The sequence below is a fragment of the Oryzias melastigma genome, linkage group LG8, assembly GCF_002922805.2.
Source record: "Oryzias melastigma strain HK-1 linkage group LG8, ASM292280v2, whole genome shotgun sequence".
NCBI lineage: Eukaryota > Metazoa > Chordata > Actinopteri > Beloniformes > Adrianichthyidae > Oryzias > Oryzias melastigma.
In genome coordinates this window covers 10,373,785-10,395,666 of record NC_050519.1, presented here as the reverse complement: position 1 = coordinate 10,395,666, position 21,882 = coordinate 10,373,785, and the positions used below count along the sequence as shown (strand labels likewise).

At 37.3% G+C, this 21,882-nt stretch overlaps 1 protein-coding gene across 1 annotated transcript in view; it reads right to left on the bottom strand.

Annotated features, from left to right (window-relative positions):
- LOC112146936 (protein tweety homolog 2-like) overlaps nt 1-21,882 on the bottom strand; it is a 45,372-nt gene extending 23,490 nt beyond the window's left edge. Inside the window, exons 1-3 of the mRNA XM_024273016.2 lie at nt 21,616-21,882; nt 8,415-8,548; nt 6,031-6,203 (exon numbers count right to left, since the gene is read on the bottom strand). Coding sequence (XP_024128784.1) covers nt 6,031-6,203; nt 8,415-8,548; nt 21,616-21,664 — 356 coding nt within the window. The 5' untranslated portion in view covers nt 21,665-21,882. The remainder of the gene's footprint in view (nt 1-6,030; nt 6,204-8,414; nt 8,549-21,615) is intronic.

The window sequence follows — 21,882 nt, the reverse complement described above, 5'->3', positions numbered from 1 at the left end:
AACTTTTGATCTAATTCAAGGTCAAGCCCTCTGCCGAAAGCCCCTCTCACCTCTCTGAGCTCCTGGGAGTGTTCTTGAGCCTCGCTGAAATGGCAGATTAGTCCCCTGACCCTGGAAGCCACTGCACTTCTACATCAAGCGGTGCACAATTTAGAAGCTCCTAAATTTAGTTGCAAAGGCTTACTTAACAGGTTCCTTCAAAATAGCTCACTCAAAGAAATGAGTAAATTCAATTCAAATGCCTCGTGCAATTCCTGATCTTATTTTGTTTTGTTGTATTTTGCAAAATTAAAGAAGATTAGCAGTCATGTATGCGCACACCAGCAGTGAGAAAGAATAATTGAGTGGCAGTCCCTCTGTGGTATAGCTGGCATGTTTTGGTCCTACATTTAAAAAAGTCTAACTGCAGTTAAAATGAGATGTTTTTGGACAGGACTGGAGCTGACAATTCTTTTGTGCCTTTTTTTATGTATCTGGGAACGGTAAAAAGTACTTCCTGTTCCTTCTGCATTGACTGCCTTCACTTTAATAATACCAAAGCTACTAGAAACGTATTATATACCATCCAGTTGAAGCAAAACCAAAATTGCATCAGTGAATCTTAACTAAAATTGGGTTATTACATCAAAAAATTAAAGGAAGTTTAAGGATATCTGTGCTCAAACAGATCCGTGCCAGCCTTCCCTTCATTAAACCGAGGCCAAATCATCCTGAGCAGTGAATGTAATTGATGTTAGAGTGCCATCGGCAATAATAAAGAGCAGCTAATGAAACAGAAATGAGACGGAGCGTCACAGGTCACTCACACCATTAAGTAGATTTTTTTTGTAGCTGTGCAAAAAGCTCTTTGGAGCTGTGAAAGAAATAAACAGGATAAAGGAAGGAATGAGAGATTATACCGCGGAAAGCTCTGTAAATGCAAACAACAAAGTTGTCCACTGTTTGGAAAAATAAAAAATAACATAAATGCTGCAGCCTGAGTAAAAGAGGACTGCTGCACTCTTTACTCTCCACATTCAAGCTGCAAATGTAATTGATTTGGAGTGTCAGGGTGACTGAAAAGCTGCTCAAAGCGTACCACAAACAGACGCTTTTTTGAGAGATTGGTTCAAAGTACAAAAATGCATCTTTATTGTTAAAATTCAGCAATGAAGCAGAAATTTTGCTTTTATTGTTCTTCACACATTTCTGTTGAACCACAGCCTCCCATGATTCTCCTTGGATGAGCACAGGGATATGGATTTGTCACATCCAAGAGTAACGCTTTAACTGAGAAACATAACAGGGTCACTTTCAGCTAAAATGGCCCAGCTATAGCTATACACATCCATTAATAACTACAAGATGTCACAAAATAAATCAATTATGGGAGCAAATTACCAGAGAGAAGACAAAAGTCAAAGTGAGATAATGTAGAGACAATTGGAAGGATTTTCTTTTCAAATGAATTTACTTGGAAATTGAAAATTCTTAGGGAGTATTCAGACTGAAAAAATGATTTGTTCCGGACTAAGTCAGAATAATTTGGTCCGGATCGAGTTCTAAACCTTATGTTTAGTCTGTATTCAGAATGGGATCTACCAGAGATTTTTGTTCCAGACCAAAACTTGTAAACAAAACCATGTGACTAAAGTTCTCTTCAGTCATTGGCCAGGAGTTACGGGGGCGGGTCAAAACGAAAAGAGAAGGATGGAGGTGCTGCACTTTGCAATTACTTGATAGTTTACTTATTCAAACTTTGGTTCTCTGACCAGTTTTGAACTTCTGTATGAAGGCCAGGTTCAACACTTTTTATTTTGTATGGCCATTAGTGGGGACGCTACGGCAACGAGGTAAGCTAATAAGTGAGTATCACGTTAAAAGTTGTTTTTATGAGCCTGCATTCATCCAACCACATTTAAATGAGTTGCTGTTGGATTGCTGCTCCACGTCTGTCCGCTTATGACCGGCCGACAGTGGCCGTTTTGATTCAGTTTTTTTGTTGTCGGAGCGATCGTATTCAGACTGAGGAATCTCAGCATGTATTCAGATTGGACACATTTTTGAACCAGAGTTAATTTCTCACGATAATAAGGAACCAAGTTTCAGTCTGAATACGCTCAAACGAATCAAGGTTCGGGAACAGGAATCTCCAGGACTCGATCAGGAACAATGAAGTGGAATTGATCCGAACCAACTGACGTTCCCAGTATCATATTTTTAGCTTGAGCATCTTAACCCACAGTTACCCTGTATAAACTTAAAGGGAGTTCCCCTCTAGTTGAGCATCAAAATCTAAAAATACCAAAACAAAGCATTAAAAAATTCCTAAAGGAATCAAGAAGCCTCACCTGGAGTAAGTCTACCTGGACTTTACTGTAGTGCAAAGACTGGGAGGAGCAGGTTTTACATGATTTTACTAAACATTGCCAGAACCAGCTTAAAGCTTATGAAGGCCAAGGAAATATAAACTAAAGCAGATATTTTTGCAGCTTCATCCTCAGTACTAAAGTTTGTATTTTTTTAAGCTAGACTAGGTACTACTTTTTACTATTTTTTTTTTTTGGTTTTGAAAAAAGTACCAAGACTCTTGTTTGATCTCAGGAAGCAGAAGAATCCAACAAGATGTTTTATTCCTCATTCCAGGGCAGCTTCACCTCTTATGCCGTAATGTGCTGCAGGATCTTGAAGATAACAAGATCATCAAGGACACAACTTCTTTTCTAGGAGTCAAACTTCTTGCTGAAAAGAAAAAAAAAAAAGCTGAGGAAACTTTTCTGTGTTGTGTAAACTGTTCCATTTATCCTATGCATGCCACAAAGAAGTTCCGGATCTCAATTCTTCCAACCACCAGGTTCTTGTTTTGCTTGCCTCTTAGATGTTCCAAACTTTCTGCAGCTTCAATTTAAAAGAAATCATCTTTAAAATGGTAAATTTTCCACGTAGAATCCTCCGCTCTTTTATGATCGGTGCATGACTACATGAAAGAAAAATATGTTCTGGTGGTAAAATGTAACCTCTCCTCTCATTCCTGCCACTGCTGGAGTTTGGTCCTCACTCCAGTCTTTGCTAGTCTTTCTGCTCAGTTAATAAAGTACATTGCAGCCTAAAAGCCTGTTGAACTTTCAGGAGATTACTTATTCCCCCTTTGCCGTAAGTCCTTCATGTTGCTTCTCCACCTTAGATTGGTGCCAACAGCTCCAGCCGAGGAGTTACAGTGAACTTTTGTGTGGCTGGAAGCCTGCAGGTACAGCCTCTTTTGTTGGGGTTTTACTGTGAAATTCTTTATTTGAAAAACTGGGATTCGCACTTTTTACTTTTTGGGATTTCACTTTTCTTGTACACAGGTATGCACTTTGTACTCTTGCTTTACTGCAATGCTGTTTGATGAATATTAATAATAAAATGAGGTTAACAAATGACACTAAAATGGAGATCTAAAGAAAAAACAAAGTATTTTCAGTTATTCTAAAAAAGTACATTTTTTGCTGTTTACATATAGGCAAAAATTAAGGTAAGTCATCACAAGCACTTTACATATTAAGGTCAAGACCTTAATATGTAACAGCATCATGCCCAGTCACTTAACATTACACCAAGCCTCTTGTGCTGCAGCTGTGGTTTGGATGGATAAAGGGAGCTAACAAAGTTAAGGAGCAACACTGGCACAAGTTAAGTGGATCAGCGCACAAATTCAATCAAGGCTTTTCGGGGATTAATTTGTCCTATTTCATTTGAGGACAGTTTTTTGTATTAAATCATAAACAAAAGTACAGTCATATTTTACAAAGTTTCCCTGAAAGCCTCACACAAGTTTCTTTTTTATGTTCAGTTCATAAACAGGTCGTAAATAAAAAATGAAATTAGAGGTTTTGGAACATTCTGGTTGAGGAGGATATTTAAATTAACTAAGCAGAGCAAATGTTCAGAGAACGGAGCGCTCAAATCTTTTAGGGATCGCTTATAAATACAAATATGACAGCTCCACTTGAGTCGTTTTTATTATTAAAACTGGTATATTTTCTACCTTTTTTACATCTAATCTCTTCCGGAAAATAAAGCAAATCAAATTTTATGTCGTGTTCGGGACAGGATCGTTTCGGAACTAAAATAGTTATAAGTATTTGTAAAATTTAAACCATTTTTGACATTTATATCAAGTCAACATCATCTGATATTAAAGTGCTCCAGATTTATCTTTGGCGCACAAGTGTGTTTACACTTTCTCCTCTCCAGTCATTACCAGACTTGCTGAGATGTGGACTGGCACCATCAAATGTAATCTGAATGTGTCAGAAACTTGCAAACACAGCACGTTAGGAATTTGACAAATGCCTCCACACGCTAACAAATGCTGTGACACATAACTGGCTGGAGCAGGTGTTCTGTGGTTTTGACATAGTGACACCTCAAATATCAGTGTCAGTCTGTGAGGAAACGTCGAGTGCAGAGCCGTGCCGTCGCAGTCAGTGCAGGTTTAAGGCTAGAGCAACAAAAACTAGCATGAAAGTTGTGTTAGTATTAATAGTAGGTGCAGAGAAAAATCCCAGAATTCTTACAATTACTTTCAAATTCTGTAATCTTTTGTGTGCTTTTAGGTTTATTTCTGTACTAATTTTTTTTCTCATCCTTGATTATTTCACAGTTTCAGTGCATTCATCGTTTGCACTTAAAATCCCACTCCAATCATCTTTGGATCATTTGTAAAAGCACTCTCCATGATCTTTTAATTATGATTATGATCTTTTTAGCCAAATTCAAAACATCAGAAATTTCCCTTTGAGTTTTGGGTGGGACCACTGGTGCAGAGGAACTCCGCACCCCTTTCCCATCACCCATAAACTGAGTTCTCCTATAGCTCACAGTCCCTCACACCTCAAACCCAACATTACTGGTCCAACAAAAATGGTGATACTGGAGCAATCCAGGTGTGCAGTTCAGAGCCAGATGTGAGCTCAGACGAGGAAAACGAAGATGCAAATAGATCTATTGTCTCCAAGAGAATGTATCGGGATGGAGCAGGGGGCTTCTGGCCAGTCCAGGGTATTTTCTACATCACTAATACAATCTAATTTAAATTGCATTTTTTGTCTGCTCCTGATTTGCAAAAATGTGAATAAATAAATACTCAAAAACAAAATTTTAAAGGGGCCATACCACGATTTTCTTAAGCCTTTCAGAGTGAACTATATCCATATTTATGAACACCAAAATACCAAAAATCAAAGATCAAAATACTGCTTTGGGGTTCTTTATATTGAGGATTCAACAGTATAATACAAGTAAAAGCTCAAAAAAGTGGTGTTTTGGCCTCTTTAAGCTTGATTTTCTTTATATATGTCATCTGTCATCACAAAAATGCCACAAAACCTTGTTAAAAACACCAAAAACACAATTTTCATCAGAGTCGGTCTTTCAGATTGTATTACAACAGGATTCTGTTTTTCAGAGCTTGTGGACTTTAAAGGTTGACGTAAATTATGTTTTGCAGCGCATTTTTATTGTAGAGGGGGAACTCGGTCTATTTACTTTAGAGATGTAGCAAAAAATAAAATAAATAGCTGGATATCATGTGAGTAAAGGTAAATGTCAGAGATCTGGTGTTTATCGGTGTCCACTGAGGAAAAGTTACGGGACTGAACCTCAAAAAAGACAAAAACTGATCCAACCCAATGACACAGCAGACAGGAAACAGTGTGATCTATGATAATCAGTGAAGTCAGGAACATTGAACATTGGGAAAACTGAACAACAGCTCTCCAATAGAATGGCACAGCACAGAAGAACCTGCACCTGAAGGACAGTGGACACTCCTTTAAAGATTTTAAAAAGTCACATTCAAGACAAAGTGGTTTGAAAGAACCATCTGCAATAAAATGAGAAACTTTATCCCAGAAAAACTCAGTTGTGCAATAAATTATCTTCTAGATCACCCTGCAAAGTCCAGTTCTATAGACCTAACATTTGAAACCCTTTTCATTTCTTAAAACAAAAGAACATACAGTTTGGAGAAACTAAGCAAGAAACTAATATTTGACAAAAAATACTTACCATACTATGAGGCCTGTGATGATAGCGACCCATGTGATGCAGCAGGTGTTGGGCCTTTTGGTGTCTTCATCCAGATTCCTTCGGCAGCAGCACAAGCACACCAGAAACCCACCCAGAAACAGCAAACTGAAGCCAAGGCCTACCGCTCCAAGGCAGGCGAGAAGTATCAAAGACTGGATGAAAAGAATGGACAGAGAAAAAAAACTAAATATTAAAGTTCTGATGGAGATGTTTCCTCATCCGGAGAAGCAAATTGAGGGTTTGTCAGAAAAATTAAAGTATAGAGGAAGTGGGCTCCCAGACGTCACCGCGCATCTCCGATCAAACAACGCAAGCTTTCAGAGAGGCTTGTGTAATGTTTAAAAAGTCATGTCCTAAAGATCAAGATCATAGCTGCTAACTGCTGCCTAGAGCTGAAACAAACAGAGAGAATATGCATGTTTGTGGTTTAAGGGCAAAAAGAGGCAAACAAAAATATTTTAAGGCTTTAGGAGCAATTTCACTTTTATGAAGTGTAAAACTTCTGAAGCTGATGAAAAAAAAAGAACAGTAAAAGACACATTTTTGGACGATAAACACACAAGTCAGCTAAATCCAAACAATCAGTCACTAATATTTTGTGCTGAAACATCTTCATTGAAATGACACCTAAACTTTATGTGCAGATCATCTGCATTGCAACTTTTAGAGTCCTCAGACTCAGAGGGTCTGATCAGCAGAGCCATTTCAAAACCTCATCTGTGATCTAATATTCCGTTTGAGCTCCGTTGCTTGAGATCCTCCTTTAAAGTCACGTCCAGTTTTGAACCAAAGCTGTGAAAATTACCCAAACCGAATTTGAAATACCAAACACATCCGTGACCTGTTAACACGCTCCAACCTGAACGTGCAATGACGATCAAACTCCTAATCCCATGATTCACTGTTTACGTGAAGCCTGGAGTTGAAGTCTGGTTCAAGGGCTTCCACGGAAACAATGCCGCTCCGATTGTTCCAGCTGACCTTCAATCAATCCTTCAGCAATTAGACATGAAAGGATTTGAGGTTTCATTGAAGGTAGTGACACAACAAGGAGAGAGAAAACAAGTGTGGATGTGTAGATCTTTTATCGTCCAAAAAACAAAAAAATTGGCTTAGGTGTCCCTGATGAATTCCATTTGGAAGTTAAAGGCACACATTAAGGATTGCATCTGCAATCATTACTTCTCCTTAAAGGGAGTCAAATAAAGAGCCAGTTATTTTCAGGTCTGAGACGTCAGTCCTGCAATCTACCGGTTTTTGTGTGCAAGTTCCTACGACAGTGCTGAAATTCAATAATGAACCTTGGTAAGAGAAGAAAGGAGTACATTGAGAGGCTTAAAATAAAAGGATCTTACAACTATATTAATGAAAGAGACAGGAGTCAAAAGATCACCAAGAGCATCCATACAGAACTTCTTAAGTCTTGTCAATAAGTTCTGAGGAGGTCATGTGATCGTCCTTGGTTATTTGTAGGCAGTAAATAGTGAAAGAAAGCCCTTCAAGTGCTTTGTGTATGTTGATCATGGGGGGGTCGGCTGTGGGGCTCAGTGACATTCTGTGAACCTTCTTCATATTTATGCAAGCTAACATCATGCCCTTATAAAGCACATAAAGAGAAAATATTTTGTAAGTAAGTGGGGGAAAAAGACGTTAAATAAATATGTCACCAGTATGCATGAGCTCCCAGCCTTGACTTCCATCATCCTGGCTATTTAACTGTTTTGTAACCTGCAGTCATCTCCAAATGATGACATACATGGCGGTGGAATCTGGGGAAACGAACCTTTTAGTTGTTTTTTTTTTTTTGGATTAAAACCATAAAGGAGGTTCAGGGATAGAAAAAAAGAACACTATTTGAAGAAAAAAACACTAAAGGGTTGTTTTATTTTGAAAGGACCTTTTGTTTTTATGCTTTGAGGAATCTAAAAACATCAGAGATCTGTAATTGCATTTGGGGGAACTAAAAAATAAATCAAAAATGCTGCTGGCTTATTAAAATCCAACCATATATCACAATGTAAAAGTTTAAACTGTAGCTTAAACAATCATATTATTAATTAAAGTACTTCAAAAGGCTATTTTTTTATCAATTGGATGCTTCATGGTGGGATTACTATGAGTCACGTGTTAAATATCATGTGAGTTTTACTTCCTGTTGTTAGAGCCAAACGTTTAAAAGAGATTAAATTATAAAAATGTACTTTTTCTTTTTTTTTAATGATTATTCTTCCCACTGCTGTTCAAAGCTTGTCCTTCGACTCCACTAATTGTATTGAAACGCGCTGCATGTTCAGTGACGCTCTCCCGCGCGTCTTTGGATAAGAATGCCCCTTTCTTTCTGGAGACCTGCTGTCGTTACCAACCTGCTGGTAGCTGCCATCCTCCGGTTTGAAAGTGCTGTCGACCGACAGGAGGGAGAAATTGAAGTGTGGGAAATTGTGCAGCCAGTAGGTCCACCACGGAGCCACATAATCAAGCCTGGCAGTGGCCATGACTGCTGTAGGAGTAAATCCAACAAAGCGTTAAAAAGAACTTTGAGACGCTCAAATATTCCCTGGTTTAAAGAAAAAAAAAGGTTAAGAAACAAAAAATATAATATTAATATTAGTTTCTGTTGAGTTTCTCAAAGAGTTTCAAGGCGCCTGCGCTCCGGTGTCCATGTTTGTGATCTGCATGCGCACTGGCGCAGCGTTATTATCCAAGAACCGGACGGGACGGACGCGCTCACGGCGCACTCTGGATCCGGACATCGATCTGAGGAGGAGGCAGGAGGCGGGACAACAACTTTACTCATGAGCAAGGCTGGAGGGCCCGTCCCTAAAGCCATGGAAAGACGCGCGAGCATGTGACAATCCATGCGTAAAAGCAAAAAAGATAATACATAAATACATCTAGCCTGCAATAAACACTTAAAAATATTACTTTAGAAAAGTATAAATATTTTAGAATATTACCTGCATATTTTTAACCCACAAATATTACAATAACAAAATAATATTAATAATAAAATCACTTAAAATAATTATTAGTTCATTCATCTTGACATTTTGGCAGCTGGTGAGAAGTCTGAGCTTTTACTGCACTATTTATGACTTCTGCTGTAAATGTCTGACCTCTTGTGGACAATGAGACTCACTGAGGGGGGCAGTAATGAGCATGTTAATCATCCTTTGTGGCCACTGCTGGCCTCTGCTTCCAGACCTGGAAGGAAGCTGCAGCACAACTGTGATTGAAGATGCTTTGATTGAGCTCCACAATAATCACATGTGGCCCCGTAACTTCATTCAGCGTAACTCATTTGACTGCTGATCACAGAGAAATGCTTCTATGAGGAGGAGGTTTTGTTCTTGAAAGAAAAGGAGAAGAAATGACAGCATGCTGGCATCAGAATGGAGTCAGACTCCGGTGAAAACGTTGATATGATTTCAGAAAAACAAGGATTATGACTTAAAATAGGAACCGATGTTAGACATGTGTAAATAAACCGTTGGAGATGATTGAAATGTGTTTTGGTGGTTGAAAAGAAAAATTAATGTATAAATGTCAACTTGTTTTGATATTTCACAGCTCCTTTTTAATTATCTGGATGCTTTAATGCAAAAATTATGCCTCGAGTACCTTGGAAAACGTTCAGAGGCTGAGTATTTTGAGTAAGCAACACTTAAAATTCACCATATGAATAAGTGTGAGGTTTTATTTTTTTTTCAAATTGAATTCTCTAAAAGTCTCCAGCTGCTTTGCCTTTCACTCCCAGATTCACTCCAAAGGGACATAAAAGGAAAAAATTGAACTTTTGAAAGAAAAAACTGCATAAATAAAGCCGGATAGAAGCTCCACATTCCTGCGTTTACTTATCATCATAACACACAGATGCCAGTCAGGATAAATTCCTGCCTATGATATTGCAAAGTTAGTTAGCACTTCATTTAAAATGTTCTATTTAAAGTTTGGTCTAATTGAAACAAGTTAACCTAAAGATACTTCAACTTTGTTTTTAAGAAAAAAAAAGTAAAACTTGAAAATGTGAGATTCTAATTATTTAAATGCTAAAACTGTTTCTGTTGCAGGGATGAAAAAAAAAACAATCTAATGTAACAGTTTCTGAGAACTTAGTGATGATTTTTATTGAATTAGACAAAAAATAAATAAATGAAAGTAAGCAAGAATTTCATATTTTCCTTTACTTTACTGTTTAGTTTTAGAACTTTTCATGAGTCAACCAAAAACAAAGTTTGATACCCTGCACAAGACTAGCGACGTAGAGTAGTTTGACAATTTGGAAAGTCTAAAAAAAAGGCACAAAACAGGTTCTTACTGATCAGTGAATTTTGTAAGTAAACTTTGAAAGAGGCGTAAAAGAAGTGAAAAATTAACTTTTCTCAGTTCTAGTTAAAACATTGGATCCAAGATTTAATACAAATTTTGATGTTTTTAAACAGAAAAAAATGCAATTTAGAAAATAAAAGACAGTTTTTTTAAAGGAAGTTTTCAAAATAAAATCTTACGCTTTACACCTTTTTAACAACATAATGTCAATGTTTGAATATTAGATCTTCTGTTACAAGTTCACCAAAAGATTCATAAAAGCTAGTTATTTGTTAAACAAGGAGTCAGCCACAAGTGCCGCAAAGTTCCACCACAAAGTTAGAAAGAAGAAAAAACACTTTATTCATATGTTTTTGTGCCCATTAAGCTACTCAAATATGACTTTTACAGATTCTACAAGTGAGTTTTCATACATGAATCTAATATTAACTTTTGACAGCAGCACAATCAAGACTTTCAAAATAAAATACACCCTATGTTTAATAAGATCCTCCTGCAGCAGCAGATTTACTTGTCTGTTTGTTTAAATTGTTGATATTTTCTTCAAACTCAAAGAGCTGGAGCCTCAGTTGCAGACCCCTGAGTTAAACTGATGAATATTTAGTTTTAGTAAGATCTGATGAAGCCAACACTTTGCCGCCACAGAGATAAAAGTGCGTTTTTTAATTTTTTTTTATTGGTTTTTGAGTTGTTACCATTTTATTCCTTTTTCATCCAACATCCAAATCAATACCATAAAGGTGACAGCTCAGCGCTTTTTAATGGGACTCAAACTGTCCTCGCCCACCGTCTCCTGACTGAAGAAAAAAAAAAAAAAACAGTCACTGGACAGGGATCCTACGCACAGCTTAGCTCTAATAATAGCATATTAAATGTCTTGTTTTAATGAACTCTGCTTTATAGACTTTAAGCCTTTCATCGGCATCTCAAGGGGGCATCAATTTGGGTCACGATGTTACAGGAGATACATATCAAAGAGACCTTTGAAGTCAAGTTACTTCACTGTTTATGTGAAAAAAATGGGGGAAATAAAGTTGTATGGTGGAAGACAAGTCACAAGGTCTTTAATAATGTAATGCTGCTGGATTTTTGAAATGTGGACAAGACAAATACTCTCTTGACAGATTTTTCCATTTTTTATGCTCAGTTTAGTTTAAAATACACTACTTTAAAATCATAAAAATCTATTTTAGGTAAGGAATAAAATAGGCCATTTACCTGCAGCTTTATGGTTCTTCCTCATGTTTTCTAGAAGGCCAGAGTTTACTTCCTGATGGACTGTCTCCATGACAATGACAGAGATGATTGGTTCATTTAAACGTGTTTTTGAAGATGCTTTTCCCCCTATCTTCAATCTCCTATAGGGCTGGGATTCTGCCGTGCCATAACAGTTACGGCTCAGTGAAATGTGGAAATGTTTTGTATTGGACTTCACCTTCATGTGGTTATTGCTTTTTTTGGATTTGCAACTCGAATCCTCTTGCTCTATTTTCAGTGATTTATACCAGAATGAAGATTTATGCCTGTGAGCGCAATGTGCCAGCATTATCCAATCAAACTGGGCTGCTTAGTGGCTCCTGAGATTGCATTAAAGTGTAATATCAGTGCAGCAATCCTTGGGTTATTGCCACTTTCAAATAGCCATAGTCCCTCTGATTCTATAGCTACATATTACGATTTTGTCTATTGAGATAATGTTTGAAGGGAGACTGTTGGAGTAAATGAATGAGCATTTCTCAGTCTTGTTTAATTTATTTTTTTTTATCAATGAGTGGACTAAGAAAAAGAGGAGAAATGTTCCCACATACAGGTGATTTCAAATAATAGAAAACAGTATGTCTGTGAAATAAATTAGGTGGAACTGTACCTTCTGAACTTATTTTCTAGAGCGTCCTTGTTAAAAAGAAAGAACATTTTTCTATTACTGAGTCGCCTTTCTTTAGACTTTATAAACATGTTTCATTAGCCTTGTGACTTTTAAAAATGTTGCTATTACGACTGTTCTTTGAAAGCAAGTTTAAAAAGCTCACTTTTATTTTGAAGTTCCATTCAAAAAGCAATTAATTAAAATGTGCAAAATATATTTGTAATTTCATCATTGATAATGCTAATTTTTTTCTGCTTTCAGAAGCAGCCGGCCCCATGCGCAACACCAGATTTTCAGTCATAATTATACTATTATTTTTATACAGCTGCCCGGTACTGTGGAGGTTATTTCATGCAGTAATGATTTTCACGAGGAGAAAAACCTGAACTGACATGAGCACATTTTCTTTTTTTCTCCATCCCCACAGGGAAATGGCTTTCTTAGCCTGCGATTTATCCAATTACGGATTTACAGCAGTGCAAAGTCGACCATATGATACAGCCAAAGTCTATCTTTCAGCCTTCGGAGCAAATCCAATCATTCCAAATGGTTGCTGATGGTAATAATTGCAACAGCATTGTATTGATCTACTAAGCCCATGGTGTGGAAATAAACAAAGCACACTAAAGGGGACTGTGCGCCTTGCATGAAAAATTTTTTGATTTGTTTATCAGGCTTGTGTGGAGATGTATTGGTGAGACATTCAGATGTTTAGGGTTTTTTTTCTCTTTTTGAAGACTTAAAAACATCATTTTTTAAATTTCTCTGTGCATAAATGAAGGCTTATTACAGTAAGAGTGACCAGATGCTTACAGAGAAGTAAAATTGAACTTGAAATTACATTTTTTTCTTCACAGTCAACTCCAATTTAATTAAAAAGAAACTTTAAAAAAGTGAGAACTTTCATAAAGGGGGATATTTTATAAAGGGAACACATATTTGCAGCCAAACTTGAAATACATTTTGACTTTTAATTATCTTTTTTTGCTGATTTATAAATCATGATTAGATCTGCTGGTACCTGACCCTAAAAATTCCCAAACATAAATAAAAAAAAACTATTATGTAAAGATAGAATGGGATTTTTCTTTTAAATTCATTTTATGTACTAATATTTGTTTAGCTTTCTGTGTGATGTTTGTCTCTATCAATCAAACATCAGAGTCCTGGTCTGCTGCTTTTTCATTGCCTGTTTGCAGCAAACACTCTGGAACTGTGGCTGCTGCAAATGGAGCTTTGAATTACTGTTTCAGGCTCAGCTGTCTGTGACTGTACAGAAATATGTGTGTTTGCTCTCCCTGTTGCACCAAGGTTATATAGTGATGCAGCTGCTGTTACCCAGCACTGTTTTGACCCGAGCTGGACCAGACCTGAGCATATCTGTCAGTCGCTGAACATTTAAAGCATGAATATGTCTTGCTGACTTTGTTTCAAGCTTGTGATTTGCAGATTTGCAAGCTATTTCATGTCTGATCTCTAGATATTTATGGGGTTTTCGTGAATGCAAAGGAATGTTTGTCCAATGCATAAGTTTATGATAGTCTTTGTGATGCTACATATCCATGTATATGTTTTTAAAATTCACTTTAATTTGCATTTTATGAAAATATAGACAAACAAAACCAACAAGTCCCACTCCAACTTTTCTATTGTAAACTCCTTTTTTAATTATGATTGTGCAGTTTTAGTAATATTTTCTGCAGCACAGCAGGATCTCTTAAAAATTCGCCTCTGGGTTGTGGACAGGACTGTTGACACAGAAGTTAGCCACGGCTAATTTCCCATTACCCTTTGTTAGCTTATAGCACCTCACAAGCCCAAGCTAATGCTACGTTCACACTGTTCGTATGACAAATTTGCATTGGCCCGTCCCTCTTTTGCCACCTGGCGAATTACCTGCTTACCGCCTTTCAAAAAATGTTTTTCTGAGCTTGACACTGCGGCTGAGTGGGATGAGGAACAAGCAAATCGCGTTCATTGTGAACGTAACATAAACGTGGCAAAAAAACCAAAAAAACTGGAGGACCTGAGGCCAGACAAGATGGCTGCTGAGAATCATTAGCCAGAAACGGAAATCGCCAAACACCATTAGCTTGAAGTGGAAATTCCACTAGATTTCAGAGTTGTAGCCAGTTTTATTAAAACTTTTTAACACTAATAAATGTTTTTAGTAGTCAGGATTAGCTTGAAAGGAGTCTAAAGAGGGTAAATGCTTTACTGATTTTAAACAGGATTTTGACAAAATAGTTTAGATTTGTAAAACTGTTAATCCTCTCAGTGTCAAATTAAGTTTTAGAAACAGAAAAAAATGTAGGGAAAGTTATCATATGGGGTAAGTATTGGGTAGTTAGCATTTAACTGTAACAAATCTGCAACGCTGGCCCTGAGAGACAAGACTTTTACCTTGGAGCTTAAGCTCCAGACCAATGTTTATGTATTCTTGCAGTCAACTTCAATTTTGCCACCAGGTCCCCCTCAATAAAACGAGGAGCAATATCTGAGATTTCCAGCCGTACAGTTTTGAGTCAGATTGTAGCTCAGATGAGGAAAACGAAGACGTTAATGGATCTATTTGTCTGCATGTTGATGCATAAGAATTGGAGCGGAGCGGGGAGACTCTGGCCCGGCCATGGCAGTTGCTGAGTTACAAACCTGAGCTTTTCAAACTTTTGGTTTTTATCTGCTCCTGATTCATCATTATTAAAAAAGAAATAAATACTCATAAATTCAGTTCTACTCTTAAAGTCTTTCAATATGAGAAAAATGCTAAAAGAAGATGCTAAAAACATGATTTTCATTGGAGTGGGTCTTAAACCAAAGCATACACTGATGAAAACCCTGTCCTTGTGGAGATGCAGCTACAGCCAAACAAAATGAAGCAGATCTAAAGTGACCTCATCTCGCCACCACTCATATATCTTTGCTTAACATGTTTCCTAAGTTTCTTTTTGCCCTAAGAATTACATGATTCAATGCAACTTTTCAGCATCCACTTCTGAATAAACAAATGTGTTTGCGCTCGAGCTTAAGTACTAAACCAGACAAGGGTATAAATGAGAGCATCTGAGCCGAACGCGGGGATGCATTCCAAGCAGCTAACAACCGTTGGGAGTAATGGCCGCCACTAAGGACAAGGTCTCCGACTCATCCTTAAATGAAGTGCTTTCCTCCGAATGACTGATGAGGACAAATGAAAGGAAGGTTCGTGTTATATGTGACAAACAATAATGGCAACCCGGTGAAGAGAATGCAGCGAGGAAGCCAAACGAGGGGTGGGCTCGATAAGAAATGTCTGTGCATCAAAAATTTACAAAAAAGCTGATAAGCTTCAATTAGTTTTATCTCGCAATTTTAAGTGGTTTTCTCTTTATTTAAAACACACTGTATTATATTATTGGAACTGCATATTATTCAAATCAATGGAGTGTAACTTCATTTTGTAATTAAACAGATAGGGCTCCTGTTCATATTAATGTTCAATTGTTGTGGAAGGAATAAATGAAGCTGCAGTTAAGTGAACATATAAAAAGAAGTCTATTTTAGCTGAATGTGATAAGGAAAGTGCATTTGGTGAGAGATGAATTTTATAATCTCCCTGCATATCGTTCCTACAGAAAGTCATAAAGTGGTTGCATTTTACACTTTCTGGGGCTTTTCGGTTCTCAACAAGAGGTTGTAGCCCACTTTTTATTTGGCCGTGGAGGAGCTGGGAAGCAGAAGAAGAAGAGATTGATTTAGTGTGCTTCAGCTGCACAGCCTGCTTTTGTGTCTGGAGTTGCAATTTAGATTTAGAAGACAGAGAGGTGCAATCAGGAAGAGGTGGTAATCAATTTTTCGTGTTTATCTGCGCTTGTGTGTTGGTGTGTATTTGTGCAGCTGCAGAGAGGATATCCACGGCCACTGGCAAATGAGTGGAGCACGTAATGATAACTATTCTGCTTCTCGCTCTGATCCACAGATACTAGCCTCGCTTTTAATCTTTCTCACTTTCTTTTATTACATGCCGTAGATTTTTGTTTCATCTTTCTTCTTACACCTGATATCACCCTCATCATTAATTTACCACGGTTATAGGTTTCTCCCCATGGGCGAACCAATTCAAAGATGGTTCCCACTTGATAGGAGTGCAGTTTATAAGACGAGGTGTAAAAGAAAAAGGAGGGAGAGAGAGAAAAAAGAGGCAATTTGGGGATTTTCAACAAAGGTGACCAAATGTGAACTCTTGATGTTCCCTGATAGATTGCCTTTGTGGCTCGACAAATACGGGTTTGTGCTTTTTATTTATACAGCACAGACAAAGGCTTTCACAGAGTCCTTTATTAGAGCTTGAGGACAGTCGAGCCTGTTGGGTCATCATTAGTTTTGAGCAACAGAACAGTGTTTTTGGCAGGTGCTGTTAGTACAGAGCATGTTTTCAGTGAATGACACAGGGGAGATGGATGAGCATACACTAAAGAGTTAGTTTTCACCTTGAGCACAGCATCACTCTTCTTGACTAATTCAGCCTGAACAAGAGGTTAAGGCATCGGAGCCTGACAAAGAGGAACATGGCACGTCTGGCATGAAGCTAAAAGATCAATCACTAAATTACCCCACATTGTGCAGCACACAGAGATGTACGTCTATGGTTTGATGCTGCACAAAAAATAGTTTTCTAAAAAGTGGACGTTTAAAAAAAAGTCTCATCATCCTTCTTAGAAACAATTAGGGAAGATGCTGGAAAGGTAATGATTTGATTCCTCTTTGAAAGCTAAATAAATTGAATTGTAATGACTTCCAACTCTGGGTAAACATGCCTGGTGCAAGTTCCTCGAAAATGTCCTGTGGGGGGAGGCAGCAAAAACGCTGGGTCCACAGTGGGTGAAAAGAGAGGTGGCGCTATCAGCCTCAAGTCTGCAGCAAATGAATGCAGCCTCCTGGCAGATGAGCTGAGCAGCGAGGAGAAACACGCGTCTTCCACCCCAACAGCTGTATGTAAAACGGTGGAGCAAGCACACGGCGGGGGAACGAATGTCTCTCATTAAAGCTCCCACTGCAAATTGACAATAACTATAAATTTCTGTCAAATTCATCATGATTTCCATTCTACCGCTGATGCCCAGCATCGTGTGATGAGCGGAGCTTAATGCAGAAATAAACCCTCACAGGCAGTGAATAACAATCATGTGAAGTCTCTCTCCTGTCTGGCGCTGGAGCAGCTGCTCGGCGCTCACAGGGACTGAACGGGGCGGCCGCGACACACACAGCACATAAACTGGACAGTGGATGGAAATAGGCGGGGTGCCTGCAGATTGCGGCAAGAAATGATAGAGAGAGTTTATTGCACACGGACGAGATTGGATGGACTGATTTTCATTTAATGACTAGCTGTGTGATGTGGATTCATGCAGCCCCATCTAAAAACATTGGCCTCCACACACTCCAGGAAGAAAGGGGTTAGAGGCTGGAGGACTTTAGCGTGGAGGGTCTAAGGCTAACAATGTCTCTCAGTCCGGGGGCATTACCAATGAATCGACTTAGAACTGCCTGTCCCAGCCAGTGGCCAGTTTACAGTCTGATTCCAAAGAGAAGAGGAGTCACAACCACAATTCCGGACAAAGAGTTGGCGGGGAATTGGCTTACAAGTCAGTGACTCAAGTTAACAGGCTTTGAATGAAATGTTCATTCTGACTGAAATGTAAACATTTGGCAAATTGGGCTTAGGGGAGCTTCAATTATAGCTGTTCATGCTACCTAAAGACCCACTCCAATGGAAATTGTGTTTTTAACATGTTCTTGTTGCAGTTTTCTTATGATGAAGGAAGCAAGCTGAGCTTGAAAATTGTGTCTCTGAATGTTTCTTTAATCAAATTGTTGTGAATCAGGAGCAGATGAAAAAATGCCATTTGAAAAGCTTAGCAGTGACAGAATGCTACAACCGGCCGGCCACATACCCCCCAGTCGCTCAATCCCAACGCTCTTGTACATAAATAGATCCATGTACGTCTTTGTTTTCCAAGCTGACTTCTGGCTCAAAACTCCAACATTTCTCTGCATTTTTGTTGCACCGCTTTTGTTAATTTGGGGTTGTGAGGAGCTGTAAGCTAGTAAGAAAGCGTATAAACAGATGGATGATGGGAAATGGGGCTGGGCTTACAGTCCGTTCGGTCAGAAATTCTTAAAACATTTATATTTGACATCACTGCATTCAAACTGTGCATTTAAAGTGGATAAGATATTGAGAAACAATAACTAAATAATAATAATAATAAATATTGAAGTGTTAATAATTGTTTTCAGATACTCTTTCATGTTTTAATGCTATCTCAAATGCATATAAATTGTATTTCTGGTTAATTTTGGAACACATAATTAAATATGTAGAATAATTGCAGAATGAGAATTTAGTTCAATATTCAACAGTTAAGTTCTTGTAAAGTTTTGCAGAGTGACAGCAGCAAAAGATAACCCAGTTAATCCATACCCTACACAATCAGAATTACTATTGATCTGATTTGGATTTTAATATTTTATTTTACCTTCTGTTGAAACTAAGGTTGCTTGTGTGTCCTGCACAGTGGTAGTCTTAAAATAACGCTCTCAAAATAAACAAATGAATAAAATGTAGAAGATGTCAAATTGAGCATTCAGAGGCTTTCTAACTGTGAACAACCCACATAATTTAAACTGCTCATGTGAACAGACAGTTGCAAAGTGTAGTGAGCAACAAAATCAATACAGATCTGCAGTCAGTATATTACAAACCACATAACAGGGTGGAAAACGTGTTAAAGTTATGCAAGTAGTTTCATACAAACCAGTGAAATAAAAAAGTATGACACTTTGATCAGATATAGTGTATCACATTTTTTTGCAAACATTAATAATAATAATTTAACAAATTAGAAAAGAGTAAAACTTTTAATGAAGAAAAACTTGTTTAAATTATCAACACCACCCTCGCAATGAAAGGCTTTCAGAAGTTTTTTTTTAATTAATAAAAAACTATTTATGAGGAATTCTTTTTAATTAAGTCATCAACCTTGGAAATATTGTTCTTATTCCAGGTAGAGAACAGGATAGTTAAAGGTCTGAGTGCCCACGTCTGAGTTTAGTTTTTCACTCCTTTTATTTATAATATCTGGCCCATGCAAAACACCCTGTTATCAATTACTTATTAATTGCAGAAAAAATCTCAAAAACAAACTTACAATGATTTTTTTTTAATTAATAGAGAGCTTCATAGCAATTTGTTGCACGTCTTCTGCAAATATTAGTCAAAAACAAAATTTTGAAGGGCATTTTGACGTCTAAAATCTTGGATTTTTTAGTTAAAAAGAGTTTGTTTATTTACTTTACAAACTCAATGGTTGCTTTTCAGCTGTTAGCACAAAAGAAAGATAAAAGAAAACTGATTTTATTACTTTAATTACTAAAATACATTTGAATTGGTCTTTTACTTCAAACCTTAACTCAGTATTAGCTTACGATCTTGGCAGTTGGTAACGTATTAACATAATTCATTATCAACAATTTATCTATGGGCAATGAGCTGTCATGATGAAACCTGTCATGACATTATAGTCAAGCAAAATAAGCATAATTGCTGAGGTCCAACTTACCCCTCATTTAAAAAAAAATAATCTACAGGCCTTTAATATGAAAGCATAAAACATAATACATTCAATAAATATTAGATTAAACATTAGATGAAAGGTTTATTTAAAAAGAAATCTAGTAATAATATCATTTTTTCTGCCAATATTATATCATAATCACTTTTTTTGTTCTGTAAAGTAAGTTAATATTTATGAAGCAATAATTTAGTTGGCTTTAGTGGAAATATGAATGCTTTTCCAAATGTATTTTTAAATCTGTGTTTACTTTCATTTTGAATAATAAAAAATAATAAGAAACTGAAAGAATTAATGCAGTAATGCATCAATAAAATACCGTAATCCAAATGTTAATACAGAATGACATCACATAAAGAGAAAAAAATACCTCTCCTGACAGGCTTCTCCAAATTGAGTAAAATGATGTGGATTGAAATTAATAATTTAAATTGACTTCACTTACCAAGCTGAGAAAATGACAGAAATTCGCTTCACTGATGAAATACAAAGACTCTAAAATCTGTTGTTTCAACCAAAATACACATCACTACAACAAAATAAGTACATTAAACAGGTTTGAAGTATTTGATTAACATGTGAAAACCAATCGAATAAAATAAAGAAAAACTGTTTTTGAAGTGGGCTGGTCTAGATCAAAGCAGAGATTGAGGAAATGTAGAAATAGACATCATGACTTCACTTTACATTTGCACCTTTTTGTACAAAGTGCAGCACAAAAAAACCCCATAAAATTAGATTACTTTGATAACATTTCCACAAAGTGTATCTGAAGGAGCAGAATTGGCTCTCTTTGAAACTTTCCTGCCGTGCTCGAATGGATTCTTTGACGCCAGATAAAGCTCCTTTGTTTGCAAAGCTCCAAATCAAGATTGTTCGCCAGATACGGGAAATGAAAGAAAATAGAAAACCTGAATCATACATTTAATTAGATTTGGAGCTCATTCAAGTCTTGTCCATGTAAAATCATTAATCTGACTAGAATCTACAGAAAAATCCGTGAATGAATAACAACTCAACCTGTGGACTCTTTCAGCTTTAAAGCAGCCTCCAATGACTTGAATTGTTGCATTTGTATCAAATATTAGACAAAATGAGATCAGATTGTGTCCTTTGTGCCAAAATATCTTCTGAATGTTGAATGGAAACATAACAAAGAGGAACACGTTGTACTCTCCTCTGCAATATGTTTTGGATCTTGATTAGACAGCTATGAACAAGCTAATTGAGACACATTCAAATATATATTTCCTGCATAATATTTGTAATTCAGTTTCTAAGAAAAAAGGAAAAAAAATGTCAGTAACATAAAATGTATGAAAATATTGCATCAAATGATATATATGTTACAGGCTGTTATTCACATCTACAATTTATTACACCAAAAAAATCTACTTCCCACTGGAGTAGATCTCTTCACATCATGTTTGAAGAGCTGCTCTTGTTAGTCACCTAATGAAGACTGTACTTCACCCACTTCCTCCCATGATGACTTTGATTAGAAACTTTGATCTCAGGGTCATCACGCAAATGCAGAGACTGTTTTTGCAGAGTGAGTCCCGACCTGCCTGATTGTTGTGAGCCCGGAGCTTCCGGGTCTTCCACGTTCTGCAATAAGTGTAAGAGTCCTGCAGTACCTCCGCTCATTTTGATTAATGGACTTCTCTCTGCCCCTGAGTGAGCAATTATCAGAGGGTAGGCAAAGTCGTTCATCACTGTAACCAAGCAGCAGGTCTCTTCCACTGTCGAAAGTCGTACCTGCAGGGCAAAGTTTCCAACACGTCCAACACCTCCTCCCGCTCTTCATCAACAATGCTTGTTTGTTTGACCAGGAGGGCCTTTTCACAGAAGGTCAGAAAGGTTGAGTTTTAAAGGGGCCACGGAGTCGAGTCTATGCTGCTTACACGGGGATCAAACCTCCCCTAGGTAATTGTTGGGCTTCTCTGTCACTTTTTAAAAGTTCCAGGCTCAGCGCAGGAGCACATTTCTAATGACCTCTGGTGGAGCACAACAAGTTTTGAACAT